This window comes from Stegostoma tigrinum, chromosome 1 (genome assembly GCF_030684315.1).
Source record: "Stegostoma tigrinum isolate sSteTig4 chromosome 1, sSteTig4.hap1, whole genome shotgun sequence".
NCBI classification, from domain to species: Eukaryota; Metazoa; Chordata; class Chondrichthyes; order Orectolobiformes; family Stegostomatidae; genus Stegostoma; species Stegostoma tigrinum.
In genome coordinates, this window is record NC_081354.1 from 55667228 (window position 1) to 55687986 (window position 20759).

Sequence of the window (20759 nt, forward strand, 5' to 3'; positions counted from 1 at the left end):
GGGAGGGAGGCAGATGATGGGAAATTGTGGCTGATTAACCTAACCTCGTTCATTGGCAAGATTTCAGAATCTGTTTTTAAGAATGAGATAGCAGAGTACTTGGAACTGCAAGGTAAGACAGGACTGAGTCAACACAATTTCATCAAGGGAAATTCATGCCTGACAAATCTGTGAGAATTCTTTGAGGAAGTAGTGAGCAAGTTAAATGAAGGAGTGCCAGAGGACGTGATCTAGTTGGAATTCCAGAAGACCTTTGACACGGTGTTGCAAAAGAAGCTGCAGCAAGAGACCCTAGTTTCAGGGGCAAGGTATTGGTATGACTACAGGATTGATTGATAGGCAGAAGACAAAGTGTAGGAATAAAGTAGTTTCAGTGATAATGGGAACTGCAGATGCTGGAGCATCCAAGATAATAAAATGTGAGGCTGGCTGAACACAGCAGGCCCAGCAGCAATGTGAAGGGTCTAGGACCGAAACGTTAGCTTTTGTGCTCCTGAGATGCTGCTGGGCCTGCTGTGTTCATCCAGCCTCACATTTTATTACGGAGGAATAAAGTAGTCTTTTTCAGGATGGAATCAATGGTTAGCAGTGTTCTCTCGGAATCAGTGTTGGGAACAAAACTGTTCATATTATACGTTAATGATCTGGCCAAAGGAACTGGGGACATTGTTGCTAAATTTGGAAATGTCATAAAGAAAGATGGAGGAACAGGTAGTATTGAAGAAGTGGATGGAAAGACTTGGACAAGCTAGGAGTTTGGGCAGAAAATGGCAGATGGAATGCAATGTGGGAAATTGTGAGGTTATGACTTTGAAAGGAAGAATAGAGGCACAGACTATCTTCTAAATGGTGGAACTCTTTGAAATCTGAAGAACGAAGATACCTAGTTCAGGATCCTTAATGTTAACATACAGGTTCAGCTGGCAGATATGAAAGCAAATGCAATGTTAACATTCATTTTAAGAGGCCTAGAATACAAGAGCCAAAATGTGCTGCTGAGGCTGTAGACAGCTCTGGTTAGACTGAATTTGGCACATCATGAGTAGTTTTGGGCCCCATTTCTAAGGAAGAATGGGCTGGCCTTGTGGATGTCCAGAGAAGATTCACAAAAATGATCCTGGGAATGAAAGACACGCCATATGATATGCAGTTCATGACTCTGGATCCATACTCAGTAGGTGTTTAGAAGGATGAGAGTGGATCTGATTAAAATTTACGGAATACTGAAAGTCCAAATTGAAAGGCTTCCTGCTCCAGTTCATAGTCAGTTATCTAATCAACCCCGCAGCTCTTACTCATTTCAAATAATCGAATCAATCTCAGGAATAGAATAGATTTAACTTCTTACCAGATGCTTCCTTTCATAGAGGAAGAACCAAATCCACACTGGAGGCTCTCTGCCTCTGTAACATCCTTTGGCTTCCTCTTCTAATTGTTGCTTACTGCTTGAGGACCCTACTTTCACTGTTTATGAACTTATTTCTCTTCTCCTCCTTATTCATTTCAATTTTAGTAAAGCTAACATAGGAACAAGTTTAAGTTGGGAAAACATCTGGCATTGAAGTACTGATTTGTGAAGAAATATTGGAATTGAGATTAATGTTCTCTTTTGAGATCTTGACAGAGTCAGTCTGCAGTTTGGTCTTTGTTAGGCTGCTCATTATCTTGGGCGAAAGCTTATCTTACAGCTAGCTACATGGTGAGACACATCCTCAGTTATCAGTGGCTGGCTTTTGTCTTCCTGATGCTGCCATTTGTGAGATATTTGTGGCTTTGATCTTTATTTTGCTTTACATGCGTGCTGCAGTTTGCACTTTGACTTTTGGTGGTCTTCATTCTCCCCTGCAATACAGTCCTACAACCTTGGGATGCACAGCCTGCATCACAATTTCATTCCTAAGTACTTAACTTGCAAATAAACAGGCCTGTTAATGCACCTGCATTGGCTGAATGATGAATAATCCCAGCACTCCAATCGCTGTTTGTAATTTTTAGGTCCCCTTTATATCAAAGGTTCATGAATGCAAGGATGTGGTTGCAGAACTGGTGCTTGGAGCTGAAGAACTTTATCACATTTATTCTGCATTGACACTTTCTCTTCATTGTAGAACTCTTAACTGAGTCCTCTTGCAATGATATTTTTCAGGTTCTGTTTTGGTCACCTCAGTTGGGCCTAATTGCACTCTGCAGAACCACATACAAATAGATCTGGGGCCCTTCTCATTTGCACTACGCTTTCTCTGAGTCTCCTTGTGAACTGCAATTTTAGGACAATGTTAGTTCTAAACTTTTACTTCATTTCTTTCACCCTGTAACCTCACCCTTTAGAATACATATTTCACCCTATAACTGTAGATGGACTTTTCCTCTTCTGTAGCACTGCTGTGACATCCTTCAGCCTCTCCTATTATGGTAGGCCCTTTCAGTATTAACCTCAATGTTCCTGCTCTTCCTCAAGACCCTAATCCCATCCAAAACCCCTTGTCCAGCCACAATCTTACACCACACTCTTATTCATTTGAGCTGCTCATTCTCCATCCTCATCCTTAATATATAGCTTCCAGGGCCGTGCCCCCTTTGCCCTTTCACAGGGACTCTTCCATGGCATCACAAGTTTCTCCTTCTCTTCCTCTAGCTCTTACCAGTGTCCCCAACTGTCATGCCCTTTATGTTTCACTCGCTCCCATTCCTGACCGGCCTCCTCTCGAGCATCACCTGCTTATACTGCAAATGTTTAACTACATCGAGCAAGACTCCACATGACTGAGCCATTGTGGTCAACCCAGTGGGGCTATTGGCCCTAACAATATAAGCATTTAAGAACAATAAGCAAGACCAACAGATGGTTTAACCTGAGGGTCACCACTCAGCAGGTAAGGGGAGAGGTGGAGAAGATGAGTCCTTCATGGTAACTTCAGCCACTGTGGGATTTGAACCCGCATTGTTGGCATTAATCTGCATTGCAAACCAGCCACCTAGCCAATTGAGCTAACTGACCCCCTTTATTATCATGATATAAACAAATCTGACTGCATATTTTGAATCAGAAATAATGGGAACTGCAGATGTTGGAGAATCCAAGATAACAAAGTGTGAAGCTGGATGAACACAGCAGGCCAAGTAGCATCTCAGGAGCACAAAAACTGACATTTCGGGCCTAGACCCGTCATCAGAGAGGGGGATGGGGAGAGGGTTCTGGAATAAATAGGCAAAGAGGGGAGGCGGACCAAAGATGGACAAAGTGTGAAGCTGGATGATTCTCCAGCATCTGCAGTTCCCATTATTTCTGATACAATTTTAAACTCACTGCGAAGCCTCTTCCAGGGATGTCTAACCTGAAGAAGTTACCCTCCTCCCTCTGGACCAACCTCAGGGAATCTCTCTCCCACTGCACTCCATCTTTGGTCCACCTCCCCCTCTCTACCTATTTATTCCAGAACCCTCTCCCCATCCCCCTCTCTGATGAAGGGTCTCGGCCCGAAACATCAGCTTTTGTGCTCCTGAGATGCTGCTTGGCCTGCTGTGTTCATCCAGCTTCACTCTTTGTTATCTTGCATATTTTGAAAATGTTTCCCAAAAGTTTCTTCATTCCTTCTGTTTCAAAGGGAATCCTACATTTCCTTCTGATTGTCCTCCAGAATCTCTTTCCAGTTCGGCCCAGGTATCCTCTGTGCCTCCCACCCAGACTTGCTCAAAGCTCAGGACTAAACTGGGTATCTTAATCCACATCTGTGCTTTCTTGCAAGGAACACTGAAAGCACAGAATTAACAGCTCCAACATTCTTCACTGTAATGAGGATGCAAAAGAAATTGCAGTGTAATGGGACAGCTAAGCCCACTCCTCCATCACTTGCCTTTCCCCTGAAACTGTGAGCACTCCCCTGCTCCAATTGCTTTGTTACAGCATCATTCCTTGTCAGTTGATTTACACTGATTTCAGTTGAATGCTGCTGATTGTTTTGAAGGCAAATAAATGTTTGCAATTGATGCAGTCTAACTGCTGCGTAATTTCACTTCAGCATCACTAATTTCAAAGAACACTATTAGACATCATGCGATGATTCAGTGGTCGTTTTCATTTGCTGATTGTCAATGAATGGGTATAAATGAAAGCTGCTGAGCATAGAATTACGTCAAGAATTTCTAGTAGGGTGTGTCTCTTTTTCTGTTGAAAGGAAGTGGCTAGCAAGTGAGCGGTTTGTCCTGATAACAATTTTGTTAGAGTAGATGAAGGAAGACTATGTTCACTTATGGGAATGAGGATCACTGGGGGTTGTCAATATGAAAGTGGTCATCAATAAATCAAATAGGGAATTTGGAACAAATGTCTTTATCCAAAGAATGGTAAATCACAACCGCAATGAATAAGTGAATAGTATAGATACACTTAAAAATAGACTAGATAAGTATATCAGAGAAAGGGGATAGACGCTTATGGTGTAATGGCTAACTGGGGTAGCATGCTGGAAATCATGCCTTGCTATACTGAGTTTAAACTCCACATTTTACCTGATTTTTGGATACAGGTTGACAGAAGCATGGACCAGGTTTCTGTACTCAACAAGAATTATTATTTTTTATAAGTAAATAAACTCTAAATATAGATACACCATTATAAACTGTTAGAATATACCACTACAAAGTAAACCCTAGTTGCTTTTTAAACTCCTACTTACACATACAGTTTCAAACAGAGAGGAGAAAATAAGTTGTGGGCAAAGGAAAACTAGGAGATAGGCCAGAGGTTCCTATAAGACCATAAGATATAGGAGCATAAATTAAGCCATTCTGCCCATCGGGTCCACGCCGCCATTCAATCATGGCTGATAAGTTCCTTAACTCCAATCTCCTGCTTTTTCCCCATAACCCTTGATCCCCTTGATAATCAAGAACCTGTCTATCTCAGTCTTAAATGTACTCAATGACCTGGCCTCCACAGCCTTCTGTGGCAGTGAATTCCATAAATTCACCACTCTCTGGCTGAAGACGTTTCTTCTTATTTCCATTCTGAAAGGTCTTCCCTTCACTCTTACGCTGTGCCCTCGGGTCCTAGTCTCTCCTACCAATGGAAGCATCTTCCCAATATCCACTCTGTCCAAGCCATTCAGTAGTCTGTAAGTTTCAATTAGATCCCCCCCCACCCCATCCTTCTGAACTTCAATGAGTATAGCCCTAGAGTCCTCAAGCGCTCCTCATATTTTAAGCTTTCCATTCCTGGGACCATTCTCATGAACCTCCTCTGAACCTGCTTCAGGGCCGGTACATCCATCCTGGGGTATGAGGCCCGATACTACACATAATACTCCAAATATGGCCTGACCAGGGCAATATAAAGCCTCAGGAGTACATCCCTGCTTTTATATTCAAGTCCTCTCAAAATAAATGCCAATTTTGTATTTGCCTTCCTGACTACTGACTCAACCTGCAAGTTTATCTTGAGAATCCTGGACCAGAACTCCCAAATCTCTTTGTACTTCATACTTCTGAATTGTCTCCCCATTTAGAAAATAGTCCATGCTTTTATTATTCTTACCAAAGTGCATAACCTCCCACTTTCCCATGTTGGACTCCATCTGCCACTTCTTTGCCCACTCTCCTAACCTGTCCAAATCCTTCTGCAGCCTCCCCACCTCCTCAATGCTACCTGTCCCTCCACCTGTCTTTGGATTGTATGCAAACTTAGCCAGAATACCCAAAGTTCCTTCATTTAGATCATTAATGTATAAACTGAAAAGCTGTGTTCCCAACACTGACCCTTGTGGAACACTGCTCGTCACCGGCTGCCATCCTGAGAAACAGTCTTTTATCCCCACTCTCTGCTTTCTGCCACACAGCCAATCTTCTATCCATGCTAGCACCTTGCCTCTAACTCCATGGGCCCTAATCTTGCTCAACAGCTTCTTGTGCAGCACCTTGTCAGAGGGCTTCTTGAAGCCCAGGTAGATAACATCCATTGGCTCCTTGGTCTACCCTGCTCCTTACTTGCTCAAAGAGTTCTAGCAGATTTGTCAGGCATGACGTCCCCTTAATGAAACTATGTTGACTTAGCTCTGTTTTACCATAGACTTCCAAATATTGAGAAATCTCATCCCTTACGGTAGACTCCAAAATCTTACCCACGATTGAGGTTAGGCTAATTGGCCTGTAATTATCCGTCTTTTGCCTTACTCCCTTTGTAAAGAGGAGTGTCACGTCGGTGATTTTCCAGTTCGCTGGGACCCTCCCTGACTCTAGCGATTCCTGAAAGATCACCACTAAGGCTTCTACTATCTCTTCAGCTATCTCCTTTAGATCTCTGGGGTGTAGTCCATCTGGTCCATGTGATTTATCCACCTTCAGGTCAATCAGTTTTACTAGCACCTTTTCCTTGGTGATGGCCACCATACTCAGTTCTGCCTCTGACTCTCTTGCATTTTTGGGATATTACTCATGTCTTCCCCGTGAAGACTGACGTCAATAAATTATTCAATTCCTCAGCTATTTCCTTGTTCCCCACTACTGTCTCTCCAGCGTCATTTTCCAGTGGTCCAATGTCCACTTTTGCCTCTCTTTTGCCCTTTATATATCTAAAGAAACTCTTACAGTTTTCATTTATATTACTGGTTAGCTTACCCTCATATTTGATCTTTTCTCTCTTTAATTCTTTTTTTGTTGCCCTCTGTTGATCTTTGTAAGCTTCCCAGTCCTTTGGTTTTCCACTGCCCTTCACCACATTATATGCTTTCTCTTTTGCTTTTATGCTATCCCTGACTTCCTTAGTCAGTCATGGTTGCCTCATCCTCCCTGTACCATGCTTCCTTTTCCTATGGATGAATTTTTGGCTGCGTCTCCTGAATTACACTCAGAAACTCCTGCCATTGCCGTTCCACTGTCTTTCCTGCTAAGCTCGTCTTCCAGTAAATTCTGCCCAGATCCTCCCTCATAACTCTGTAGCGACTTTTATTCAGCTGTAATACCGTTACCTCTGATTCTAACTTCTCCCTCTCAAATTTCAAAGTAGATTCTATCATCATTTGACCACTGCCTCCTAAGGGTTCCTTTACCTTAAGCTCTTCTATTAAGCGTGCCTCATTGCACAACACTAAATCCAGTATTGCCTGTTCCTTTGTGGGCTCCACCACAAGCTGCTCCAAAAAGCCATCCTGTAGACATTCCACAAACTCCTTTTCTTGTAATCCACGACCAACATGATTTTCCCAGTCTGCCTGCATATTGAAATTCCCCATGATCACTGTGACTTTGCCATTCTAACACACCATTTATATCACCTGGTGTATCTTGCCTGTACACAACTCCAACCATGTTTTTTTTTGACCTTAGAAGTTCCTCAGTTCTACCCACGCAGAATCTCCACCATCTGACCCTGCCTCATTTTTCACTAATAAGGCAACTCCACGCCCTTGGCCCACCTGCCTATCTTTTCGGTAGGACATACATGAATGGAAATTCACTTAACAATCCTGATCTCCTTGCAACCACGTCTCCATGATGCCTACCATGTCATATATGCCAGTTTCTATCTGCACCACAAGCTCATTTACCTTATTCCTTATACTGCATGCATTCAGATATAACACCTTCAGTCCTGTATTAACCCTCTCTCTTCTCATTTTCATTCATTTTTCCTGTGTTTGATTGCTAGCCCTTTCCAAACACTCTGTTCTATTTGCGTCTGTTCCGGAAGACTTTAGTAACCTCTTCTGAGTTCTCCTTCCCTGTCATTTCTTTCATATTTTTCCACCTAGTTGAATCCACAACTACAGATATTATCCTGCCACTTTATTTCCCTTTGGGGCAAGTTTCACCATTCCCTACCCCCTCACTTTCCAGTTTGAAATCCTGTTGACCAGCCAATTTACCCTTTTTGCTAGAATATTGGTCCCAGCTCAATTGAGGTGGAGACCGTCCCAACGGTACAGATTCCTCCAGTTCCAATACTGATGCCAGTGCCCCATGAAAAGGAATTCCTCTTTCCCACATCACTCTTTTAGCCTATTCACCAATTGCTGGTTTTTAACTAGTTCTTTTTCATTTTGCCTCACAATTTTAAAAATAAAAATAAAGAAGAACTTCCTTTACAATGGGAAAAGGAATAAAAAATTCTGAATAAACTGGTTGTAGTGAATGTGCCATAAATTCTAAGTCATTGTAAAGGTCATGTAGTCAGAAGTTGTGTAAGAAAGGCCAAATATCAAGTGAGACTTTGATGTGCTAGCATACGTCACAAAGATATAAGATACCACATGGGTGCTGGGAAGTGTCTTTGTTTCTGGGACAGGGAGAATGGTTCATGTTCTACCCAAGGACAAAGCTTGATTATTTTGTTAGGAGTATCTGTGTCCTTCCCTCTTAGTCAGCTGTCAACCTCTTTGTTCTTGTGAAAAGACTTATCTTTGCTGACTGAGACCATTAAACTTGTTGCTGTTTGATACTACCTATTCTGCCAATTTTATGGAATATTGGGCAAAGCTAACCTTCTCCAATTTTGGCAGCACTAACTGCTGTCTTGGCTCTGTCTTACTCCTGCCTTACACTGATACATCAAAGAACTAGGAGTTTAGGTTTAAGGCCAAGTGGATCAGATTCTGGAGCACCCATTTTTGCTTGCAGCCCATCCACCATACACCACCCCTGTACTATGCACATAGACAGTGGGAATATGGTGGGGAGAGGTTTATCCTTCCTACTACTGAACCTCTGTACGGCTGTCCATTTCTAAGAATGGCTTGATATCTTTGAAAAAATGAAAGATTTAGCTCCGATTTTTAAGAGTTCGATGAGCTCAAATTTTCAGGCTCTTTTGTAGAGATATCTCCTGACATAGATTTCCTATAGCTCAAAATATATTTCAGTGATTAAGTAATATTTTAGTTCTGCTGTCTTGGAATTTGTTTTGCTTGTTTCTATTTCCCGCTAAATGCTGAACAGCACAATCAGAGTCCCCAAAAAAGGACTACTGCTCATACGTTGTAATCCTCCCATTTGGAATTGCTCATCTCCCTTTAGATCTATCAAAATGGCAAACAAAATTCCTCCTGGCATATATTTCATAAACGCATACATAATGTTAATTTGCTGTAATAACACTATTGATGATTCTCCCAGATACCCAAATCTCTTAATTACATCTTGGCCTTTATGGAACACAATTAAGGAAACTGGTTTAAAAAAAAGTGCAATAAAAGTGCGAATTTAAGTATAATTAACAAAACTATTGACTTTATTTACAGAAAGTGGAGAATTACTAACATTTTCAATTATTTTGTTTCTAATTTGGTTCAGGTACTTTAATTTGGCATCCAGTCTGTAAACAGGCTGCCAGGGCAGAAGAAAAGCAGAAGGTAAGGAAAAAGTAGCATTGTAAAATCAGTTAATAACTGATATGAGTTAAAAACCTAAGTTGTGAATATTCAGTATTCTCTACTATTTGTGGTGAAGCTCAAAAACTTATTGGTCTTTATTATTTCTGATGGAAACTTCTTATTGATGATTTTAATGCTTTGCAATGTCTAAGATTGATTTGTCTTACAAAATAAGTTTTGTACTATGGTCTATAGATACACTGATCTATTGCATTGGTTAATTGCAGTTTTTTTTTCAATTTAAACAATTAATATTTCTACAACACTTTATTAATTGTTTTTAAACTTTCCAGTGACACTCCTACTGAGCAGTGTTTTTTGAATATAATTTAGAGTAGAAGGAAAACGAGTGACACATGAATGCATCACAAACCTTGCACATACCTAACAATTAATAAACATTGAAGAAAAAGTATTCCATAAATAACAATGTGACTTGTAAGTGGTTACATGGAATGTTGAAAGTAAGGAGGAGAGGCAACAGTCCTAGTGGTATTGTTGCTGGACTGTTAATCCAGGTAATGTTCTGGTGACCCATGATCAAATCCCGCCATGGTAAAACAATAGACAATAGACAATAGGTGCAGGAGTAGGCCATTCGGCCCTTCGAGCCAACATCACCGTTCATTATGATCGTGGCTGATCATCCACAATCAGTATCCTGTTCCTGCCTTATCCCCATAACCCTTGATTCCACTATCTTTAAGAGCTCTATCTATCTCTTTCTTGAAACTATCCAGAGACTTGGCCTCCACTGCCTTCTGGGGCAGAGCATTCCATATATCCACCACTCTCTGGGTGAAGAAATTTCTCCTCAACTCTGTTCTAAATGGCCTTGCTCTTATTTTTAAACTGTGTCCTCTGGTTCAGGACTCCCCCATCAACGGAAACATACTTCCTGCCTCCAGATTGTCCAATCCCTTAATAATCTTATATGTCTCATAAAGATCCCCTCTTATCCTCCTAAACTCAAGCGTATACAAGCCCAGTCACTCCAATCTTTCAACATATGATAGTCCCGCTATTCCGGGAATTGACCTCGTGAACCTACACTGCACTCCCTCAATAGCCAGAATGTCCTTCCTCAAATTTGGAGACCAAAACTGCACACAATACTCCAGGTACGGTCTCACCAGGGCCCCGTACAGCTGCAGAAGGACCTCTTTGCTCCTATACTCAATTCCTCTTGTTATGAAGGCCAGCATGCCATTAGCTTTCTTCACTGCCTACTGTACCTGCATGCTTGCTTTCATTGACTGATGTACAAGAACACCCAGATCTCGTTGAACTTCCCCTTTACCTAACTTGACTCCAAAACAAAGAATTTGAATTCAATTTAAAAAATCTGGAATTAAGAGTCTACTGATGACCATGAACCTACTGTTTATTGTCAGGGCAAAAACCCATCTGGTTCATTGATTTCCTTTAGGGAGGAAAACTACCATCCTTGCCTGGTCTGGCCTACATATGACTCTAGATCCGCAGCAATGTGGTTAACTCTTAAGTGCCCTCTGGCTAATTAGAGATGGGTAATAAGCGCTCACCTAGCCAGTGCTACCCTCATTCCATAAATGAATGAACAAAAAAGACAACAATAAATTGGCAGATGCAAATAACTAACTTGGGGATTGGTAAATGTAAAGTTGTCATAGTCCCAGAGGACCATAAGGCTGCTGTCTCATTAGAGAGATAACTAGTCGTAAGTTTAACCTGAAGGTTACCACACACCAGGCAATGGGAAGATTGAGAAGGTGGGACCTTCATGATAAACTCAGTCCATTGACCCTGCACTGTTGGCATCATTCTGATTTGGGACTAACCAGTTTCTGGCCTACGGAAGTCGCACAGCCTCCCTTGCCAGAAAAAGTTAAAATGAATTAAATAAATTTTCTGAAACATGGAAGTATGAAGAAAGAGTATGGCAAAAGAAAATAGAGAACAGCTATTTTATTTATCTAAAGTGTAGGTATCAGTTTAAAATGACCATTATGAGAGCAAGGAGGCAGATTAGGAGAAATTTCTTACATGTGAAGTTTCTCAAGGGTATAAAGTACTTTGCTGCACTGAGCGCTTGATACTGATCGTATTGTTTATGGCAAGAAAAGAATAAATATTTGAAGCAGTGAAAGAGGATAACAGAATTTGTTTTTCATTGTACTAAAAGTAAGACCATGGATATAGCAACAAAAATAGGCCATTGGGCCCATCGAGTGTGCTCCATTATTCAATGAGATTGTGGCTGATTTGATAATTCTCAACGTCACTTTCCTGCCTTATCTCGGGATAACCCTTGATTTCCTTCCTGATTAAAAATCTGTCTCAATCTTGAATATACTTAACAATCCACAATAGGCACTAAACAATTCCACAGATTGATTATCATAGAACATAGAACAGTACAGCACAGTATAGGCCCTTCAGCCCACAATGTTGTGCCGACCTATTATCCTGCTAAGATCAACCTACCCTGCATACCCTACATTTTATTATCCTCCATGTCCCTTTCTAAGAATCGCTTAAAAGTCTCTCAAGTATCTGACTCCACTACCACTGCTGACAGCACATTCCACATGTCCACCGCTCTCTGTATGAAGAACCTGCCACTGACATCTCCCCTATACCTTTCTCCAATAACCTTAAAATTATGCCCCCTTATAGTAGTCATTTCCACCCTGGGAAAAGGTCTCTGACTATCCATTTTGTCTATGCCTCTTGTCATCTTGTAAACCTCTATCAAGTCACGTCTCATCCTTCGCTCCAATGAAAAAAAGTCCTAGCTCCCTCAACCTTTCCTCATAACACCTGCCCTCCAGTCCAGGCAGCATCCTGGTTAAAAACAAAATCCTCCTAATCACTGCTTTAAAATGTATGATCCCTCACTCTCTGATTATTCCCTCTGCTCCTAGACTCTCCCACAAGGGAGAAAACACCTCACCGTAGCTACACTGTCAGGCCCTTAATGGCCTTACATGTTTCAATGATGTCTCCTTGCATTATTCTAAACACCAAAGAGTACAAGACCAATCCACCCAACCTCTCCTCATAAGAAAATCACTTTATACCTGGAATCAACCTAGTGAGCCTTCCCTGGACCAGCTGCAATGTCAGTATATCTTTGTTTAGATAAGGGGACCAAAATTATAAGACTGTAAGGTATAAATAAATACAGATATAAAGATAAAGAAAATAGGGTCCATCAGGTTTGCTTTGCTGTTTTGTCAGATTATGGCTGATCTAATAATCCTGAACTCCACTTTCATGCCTTATCTCCATAATCCTTGATTCCCTTACTGATTTTAAATCTGTCTGTTACAGTCTTAAATTTACTTATTATCTGAGCCTCAACAGCCCTATGTGGTAAAGAATTCCAAAGATTCACTAACCTCTGAGAAAAAAAATAAATTCTCCTTATCTCTGATTTAAATGTTTGGCCTCTTATTCAGAGATTATGCCCTTTAGTCCTAGAATCTTCTAGAAGGGGAAAACAACTTTTCAACATCTAGAGATAACCAGAATTATTCACAGTATTCCAGTTGTAGTCTGACTGGTGACTTGTATTGTATTTTTGCAAAATCTCCCTACTTTTTATGCCATTCCCTTTGAAAAGGGGCAGCACAGTGCCTCAGTGGTTAGCACTGCAGTCTCAGCGCCAGGGACCCAGGTTCGATTCCAGCCTCAGGCAACTGTCTGGTGTGGAGTTTGCACATTCTCCCCGTGTCTCCGTGGGTTTCCTCTGGGTGCTCCAGTTTCCTCCCACAGTCCAAAGATGTGCAGGCAAGGTGGATCGGCCATGCTAAATTGCCGATAGTGTTCAGGGGTGTGTGGGTTATAGGGGGATGGGTCTGGGTGGGATGCTTCAAGGGGCAGTGTGGACTTGTTGGGCTGAAGGGCCTGTTTCCACACTGTAGGGAATCTAATCTAAAACAAAAGCCACTGTTCCATTTGCCTTCCGTATTACCCACTAAACCTGAATTTTAATGTTTGTCCATCTGTTCTGTTGCTTTTTTTGGTCTTTCTCCATTTCAATAATATTCTATTCCTCTACCCTTCTGCCAAAATTCATAACTTCAGATTTTCCGACATTATATTCCATCTGCAAAGTTTTTTGCCCTCTGCAGACTCTGTGTCATCGTTACCACTTTGCTTGCCACCTACTTTTTGCAATTTCTGCAAAACCTGGTTTATAGTACATTTACTTTCTCATCTGGGCTATTAATATATATATTGTAAATAACTGTAACTCCAGAACTGATCCCTGTGGCACACAGATTGCTATCCTGAAAATGCCGTCCTTATCCCCATTTTGCTATCTTCTGTTAGTTAGCCAATCCTCTGTCCATGCTAATCTACTACCCCCAACACCATGAACTCTTACATAATTAAGTAGCTTAACCTGTGGTACTTTATCAAACATCCTCTGAAATTTGAAATGTACTGACTGCCTGTCCTTTATCTATCCTACTTGTTACCTCTTCAAAGAACTGTAATAAATTTGTCTGGCGTGATTCTCCTTCATCGGGCCATGCTAAGTCTGCTTGATTTTGTTACATGTTTCTAAGCCGTCTTCTATTACAGCTTCTTTTTAATAGAACCTAGAAATGTCTCGATGACAGATGTTGAGTCATTTGACATATGATTACTTTTTTTTGTCAACCCTCCCACCTCCCCCTGCCAACAATCCCCCACTTTTATAATAAGAGTGCTACATTGGCAGGGTTGCAATCCTTTGGGACTTTTCCAAAACCTACCAGGACCAAGAGACTTATCAGCTTTCTACCTCATTAGTTTCTGAAGTACATTTTCTCCGGTGATAGTTATTGTGCCCCTTGATTATTTAATATTTTTGGGATGCTGTTGCTATCCATTGCCATGAAGACTGATGCAAAGTATTTATTAAACTCCTCTGCCATTGCTCGTTTCCCCATTATTATTTCACTCATTCTCTGAGAAGACATAATTACAATCTTTAACATACATTTGCATAAATACGAGAATAGGAAAGTTGTGGAGGAATGTGGACCAGGAGCAGGCAGGTGGGACTCGTTGACTTTGGGATTATGTTCAGCATGGACTGAAGGGTCTGTTTCCATACTACATGAATCTAAGAGGGCTATAGTCATGTTGGCCTTTCTTTTCCTTTATATATATTTAAAGAAGCACTTACTTTCTATATTTATATTTGTATTTATATGTATCTATTTCTCCCTTTTTTAACCAGTTTTTGGCGTTTATAACTTACCAATCCTCTAGTTTACCAATAACCTTCGCCACATTATATATTTCTCTTCCAATTTCAAACTACCCTTAACTTCCTTGGTTGACCATAGTTGATTTATCCCCTTCTTAGAATCCTTCTTCCTCATTGGGATATACCTTTGTCATGAACTACCTGCTTGAACATCTGCCAATGTTCCTCGCTCATCTTTTCTGCTAAATTCCTTTGCAGTGCAGTGCAGCCAACTCTGCTCTTGTCCTGTGTAAACAGCCTTATTTAAGTTTAGCATAGTTGTCTCTAAACCAAATCACTCCCTCTCAAACTGAATGCTAAATTTTGCCATGTTATAGTCCCTCCATGATCTTTTACAATGAGATCATTTATTAAATCTGCTTCATTGCACATTACCAGATCCAAAATAGCCTGATTGGATGCGCAACGTATTGCTCCAGATAACTGTTCTGAATACACTCTGAATTCATCCTCCTAGCTACCTTTGTCAGTTTTCCAATGAACTGAAGTATAATGAACTGAAGTACTTTTTCTTTTCTCCACAGTACATCTTGATAGTTTTAAAATTTAATTAAATCACTCATTTTAAATCTATGTTTTATGCAGAAAAAGAGGCAAGAAATATGATTTATGATATACCTGCTTCACCAATAAGACATTGTGTGATTTTTGCAGTAAGCAAAAAATGAATTAATTAAGGCTTGAGATTTGTATGATGACAGAACAACCAAAGATCCTGAATCATTAAGGTTTATCAGAATCAGAATGTGAGCTTGAATACTAATGAAGTCAGGAAGTGACTACTTCGTATGAAAATTAAAGCATTACATTTTGCGTTTGCATTTTCCATGTTCAGGTTCTAATTTTTGATATCTATAAAATATTGTTACTTTGCCTCTAGGTCACTCGTACTTCTTCTGAGAGCATCACATCTCCTCCAGCCTCCAGTGCCTCAGGGTCCCCGAGCCGGTTAATATATGTGAGTTTATTCCACAGTTTTCTTTGGATGTCAGATATTCATCTCCAGTAATGCCATAACCTGGGTAGATATTTTCAAATATGAATGAATATTTTGAAAGTTTTTACATGTAAGAAATGACAGAATAAGTAAAGCAACATACTTACAGGACAGAAATAACTGTTTCTAAATAAGGAAATCCCACATATCAAATCCGTGTCTTTCTTTGTTGTGAGTGCTGTGCTTTACCGCATGTGGAATGCTGTCAGTCTTAGATTTGCTAGATATTTAAACATTGCATGAGATAATGCAGCCTTGTATGTGTGGATCAAACACACTTCCTATTGGGCAACACAAAGATCATGACAGATTGTGTGATTAAAGGTGTGTGCAAGCCTGGCTACCTATCTTGAACTGAGTTGCGGTTGCAAAGGACGATGGTTCCTAAAATCAAGAAAATAAAACATCAAAGTGTCAAACACTACTTTTTTGAGTAAATTCATTTCTTAAGCAAATAATAAAATGAAGCTAACAGGAATATTTGTTTGCTTAATGTTTCCAGAAAATCTTATCAATGGAGGCAGATTTTAGATAATTATACCTGTATCATATGACCTGACCTCAGTGCTTGTATGTTTTCAAGTCAACCTTTCAAAATATTTTTGTCAGAAATTTAAGTCATCACTCTGAAGCAGTATATTAATTTTATAAATATTATCTTGACTATTACCTACATGTTTCTGAATCAGTAAGAAATGCTTAGTGGTCCATAATGAGTTTGTTGAGCCTTCTTGTTTGAAGTTTATCACACACCATTCATTTGCAGACTGCAGCTGGATTTGGTATGAGGTGATTGGGGAAACGCAGAGGTGAGGGTGCTGCTCTCAATGATTTCCAGCACAGATTGCCATGTTATGAAGGATGCTATTATGAACATCTGATGCATGCACCAAAAAAGGCAGAATAGAGCAATTTAAAATCATGATAGCCATGATCATCTTGTAACATTGATTTGACATCCAACCTGTCATTTTGGACTTTATCTATCTTGTATAGGCAGGACTGAATATGTCTGCATGTGTTCAGCTGCGCAAGGGACCTGATCAAGTTTGTTGTGGGAAGTTAGGGAGGAAAAAGCAGGTCTCTTAGCAGAAATATAGTAGACCAGTTAGGTGGAGCTTACCGTTGATACAAAGTCGGTTTTACAGTAGGGGACAAAGTGTAATGGTAGAGGGATTTTTTTGGACTGGAGGACTATGGCCTGCAGTTTTCCACAGGAATCAGTACCTGTCCACTTTTGTTTGTGATTTCTATAAATGATTTGGATGAGAAATAGGAGGCATGGTTAGTAAGTTTGCAGATGACGCTAAAATTTGGCAGTATAGTGGACAGTAAAGGAGGTTATCTAAGATTACAATGAGATCTTGACCACTGGATCAATGAGCTAAGGACTGGCAGATGGAGTTTAGTTTGGATAAAGGTAGTGCACTTTGGTAAAATGAACAAGGGCAGGATTTATACAATTAACAGGGTTCTGGGTAGTGTTGTAGAACAGAGAGACCTAATGGTTCAGGTACACAATTCTTTGAAATTTTCATCACAGGTAGGCAGGTTGGTTAAGAAGGCATTTAGCACACTTGCCTTCACTGCTCAGTGCATTGAGTTTAGGAGTTGGGACGTCATGTTCAGGTTGTACAGGGATGTTGGTGAGGCCTCTTCTGGAGTAGTGTGTGTAGTTCTGATCACCCTGTTATAGGAAGGATATTATTAACTGGAGAGGGTTCAGAAGAGATTTACCAGGACATTGCCAGGAATGGAGGGTTTGAGTTATAAAAATAGGCTATATAGGCTGGGACTTTTTTCACTGGAGCATTGGAGGTTGAGAGGTGATCTTACAGAAGTTTTTAAAATCATAAGGGGCATAGATAAGGTGAATAGCAAAAGTCTTTACCCCAAGCTGGAGAAACTAAGGGACATATTTTTAAGGTGAGAGGAGAAGGATTAAAAAAAGGACATGAGGGGCAATCATTTTACACATGGTTCGTGTGTAGAATGAGCTACCAGAAGAAGTGATGGATGCAGGTACAGTTACAATGTTTAAAAGACATGAAGAAGAAGGGTTTGGAGGGATATGGGGCACACGCAGGGAGATGGGAGTAGTTTAGTTTGGGAACATGGTCAGCGTGGAGTAGTTGGACGGAAGGGTCTGTTTTCAAGTTCTATGACCCACCTCTTACTGCTTCCCCGCCAGCTGGTGCTCTTTAAAAGCATTGTCATCTAACTCCTTATAAAACCTCTACAGTATGGAAGCAGGCCATTCAGCCCATCAACCATGTGAAAAGCATAGCACCCTCTATGCTATCCCTGTATCGGTTAACAGTCCTATGGCTAATCCACCTAGCCTGCACATTATGGGCAATTTAGCATGGTAAATCCACCTGACCTGCACATCTTTTGACTTTGGGAAGAAACTAAAGCACCCAGAGGGAACCCATGCAGACACAGGGAGAATGTGCAGACTCCACACAGACAGCCACCTGAAGGTGGAATAGAACCCAGGATCCTGGCTCTGAGGCATCAGTGCTAACCACTGAGCCACCGTGCTGCGCTTTGCGGATGAATTGTTACTCACTGTTGCAGAATTGGTGGGAGTTTTGTGTTATTGGAGGAATTGAGGAAAATTGTGTGTTTATTGGAGGAAATATTCTTTGCATCTAAAGGGAATAGTGCTGAAAGTGGTCTGTACTTTTGAAAGGCCTGCGGGCATGCCATTTTTGTCTGAGTCAGAGGGAGTATAGGTTATCCCAGATAAATGGAACAAAAACAGCCAAAAAGACAGGTCCCTTGCATGGGCAGGAGGAAGAGAGATGTCAGCAGGAGGCCATACATACTGAGAGTTTTCAGGAAGCACTTTCTTCCTCCACTGAAGCTAGGTGCAGTGGATCCAATGGGAAGAGTTTTGCAGGCCTCTGAATGACATGGGTAATGGTGAGATTGGAAAAATAAGATCCTCAGTGTCAAAAAAAGTGTCTGATTTTTTTCATCCGAAGTTTGAACAGCAAGACAAGAATGCATAAGACTAACGAGCAGCGCAAGGTATGTTTTCATGCATTTACATCTCATTAGTCACTAATTGCGCCTCATTTAAATGCAATTCCCCACTCACCCACTATAATGGAATGAAATTAGGTAGCGACAATTCCCAATATGTAAGTCAGAGTCGATACCTGGCACAGCCAGCTCACTGCTTACTGCTCTAGGCCTCTGTGTTAGCCAGCAGTGCCCAACATCTCAGGGCAGGGTCCATCGGTATGAACCACCTACATAAACCCTGTCTACAAAAGTTGACATCAAATGCCAGCTTTGACACATCAGCGCAGCCATTTTAGACTAACTTGGAATATTACAGATCACCACTTCAGCGTTAATCTTTGGAGAACAGTGACAATTCATATTGCAATGTTGCGGCAGCTAGGCCCCCCCCCCCCCCTCCCTTTGGGAGCACTCGTCCATCTCACGCATAGGAATAGGGCACCTCAGACCTGCAGCCTCACAGCTCTCCTTTCCCCCTGTCCTGACTGCAGCCCATTCATGCCTCGTGGCTCACCTTATGCAGACCCTGCCTCTATACTATACCCTAATGAACATGAAATACCAGAATGGGAGCTCGTTGCTGTAAGTGTCATGTCATGTAAGGGGGTTTGTAACTGGAAATTCATCGTTCTTCTAGTCCTTCATCCTCAGGCGTAACTGATTAGTGAGGGAGCAGTTCTTGAGACTCTGAAATGATACTTGCAGAAGGGGATTGTTGGTGTGAGGGTAGAGTACTTTTGAGGGATTAAGGTGGTAGTGAAAGCAAGAGGTACATGCTGCACAACTTATAGCTTTTCTTTCATGTCACATTGTGAGATTTCAGATGGTGGTTCAGACAGGAACATCCCATCATCCTGGATGATTTTAGCAACACTGCAGCAATTAACTTGCCACCATCTCCTGCGAAGAGGTCAAGAAGGAGTGGTCATTCATGTTTGCTGCCAGCAGGTTGCAGCTTTCTCCTCTTTGACATTCAAAACAGAAGCAAGCGAGTCATTGAGAGATAATGGGAACTGCAGATGCTGGAGAATTCCAAGATAATAAAATGTGAGGCTGGATGAACACAGCAGGCCAAGCAGCATCTCAGGAGCACAAAAGCTGACGTTTCGGGCCTAGACCCTTCATCAGAGAGGGGGATGGGGGGAGGGAACTGGAATAAATAGGGAGAGAGGGGGAGGCGGACCGAAGATGGAGAGTAAAGAAGATAGGTGGAGAGAGTGTAGGTGGGGAGGTAGGGAGGGGATAGGTCAGTCCAGGGAAGACGGACAGGTCAAGGAGGTGGGATGAGGTTAGTAGGTAGATGGGGGTGCGGCTGGGGTGGGAGGAAGGGATGGGTGAGAGGAAGAACCGGTTAGGGAGGCAGAGACAGGTTGGACTGGTTTTGGGATGCAGTGGGTGGGGGGGAAGAGCTGGGCTGGTTGTGTGGTGCAGTGGGCGGAGGGGACGAACTGGGCTGGTTTAGGGATGCAGTAGGAGAAGGGGAGATTTTGAAACTGGTGAAGTCCACATTGATACCATATGGCTGCAGGGTTCCCAGGCGGAATATGAGTTGCTGTTCCTGCAACCTTCGGGTGGCATCATTGTGGCACTGCAGGAGGCCCATGATGGACATGTCATCAAGAGAATGGGAGGGGGAGTGGAAATGGTTTGCGACTGGGAGGTGCAGTTGTTTGTTGCGGACTGCATCCACTGTACCCGGTGCGGCTTCCTCTACATTGGGGAAACCAAGCGGAGGCTTGGGGACCGCTTTGCAGAACACCTCCGCTCAGTCCGCAACAAACAACTGCACCTCCCAGTCGCAAACCATTTCCACTCCCCCTCCCATTCTCTTGATGACATGTCCATCATGGGCCTCCTGCAGTGCCACAATGATGCCACCCGAAGGTTGCAGGAACAGCAACTCATATTCCGCCTGGGAACCCTGCAGCCATATGGTATCAATGTGGACTTCACCAGTTTCAAAATCTCCCCTTCTCCTACTGCATCCCTAAACCAGCCCAGTTCGTCCCCTCCCCCCACTGCACCACACAACCAGCCCAGCTCTTCCCCCCCACCCACTGCATCCCAAAACCAGTCCAACCTGTCTCTGCCTCCCTAACCGGTTCTTCCTCTCACCCAT

At 41.9% G+C, this 20759-nt stretch overlaps 1 protein-coding gene across 1 annotated transcript in view; it reads left to right on the forward strand.

The window, feature by feature from the left end:
• The window catches only part of ablim2 (actin binding LIM protein family, member 2), a 333460-nt gene that overhangs the window by 176224 nt on the left and 136477 nt on the right, over positions 1-20759 (forward strand). Inside the window, exons 8-9 of the mRNA XM_048533104.2 lie at positions 9283-9341; positions 15491-15568. Of these exons, the coding sequence (XP_048389061.1) occupies positions 9283-9341; positions 15491-15568 (137 nt within the window). The remainder of the gene's footprint in view (positions 1-9282; positions 9342-15490; positions 15569-20759) is intronic.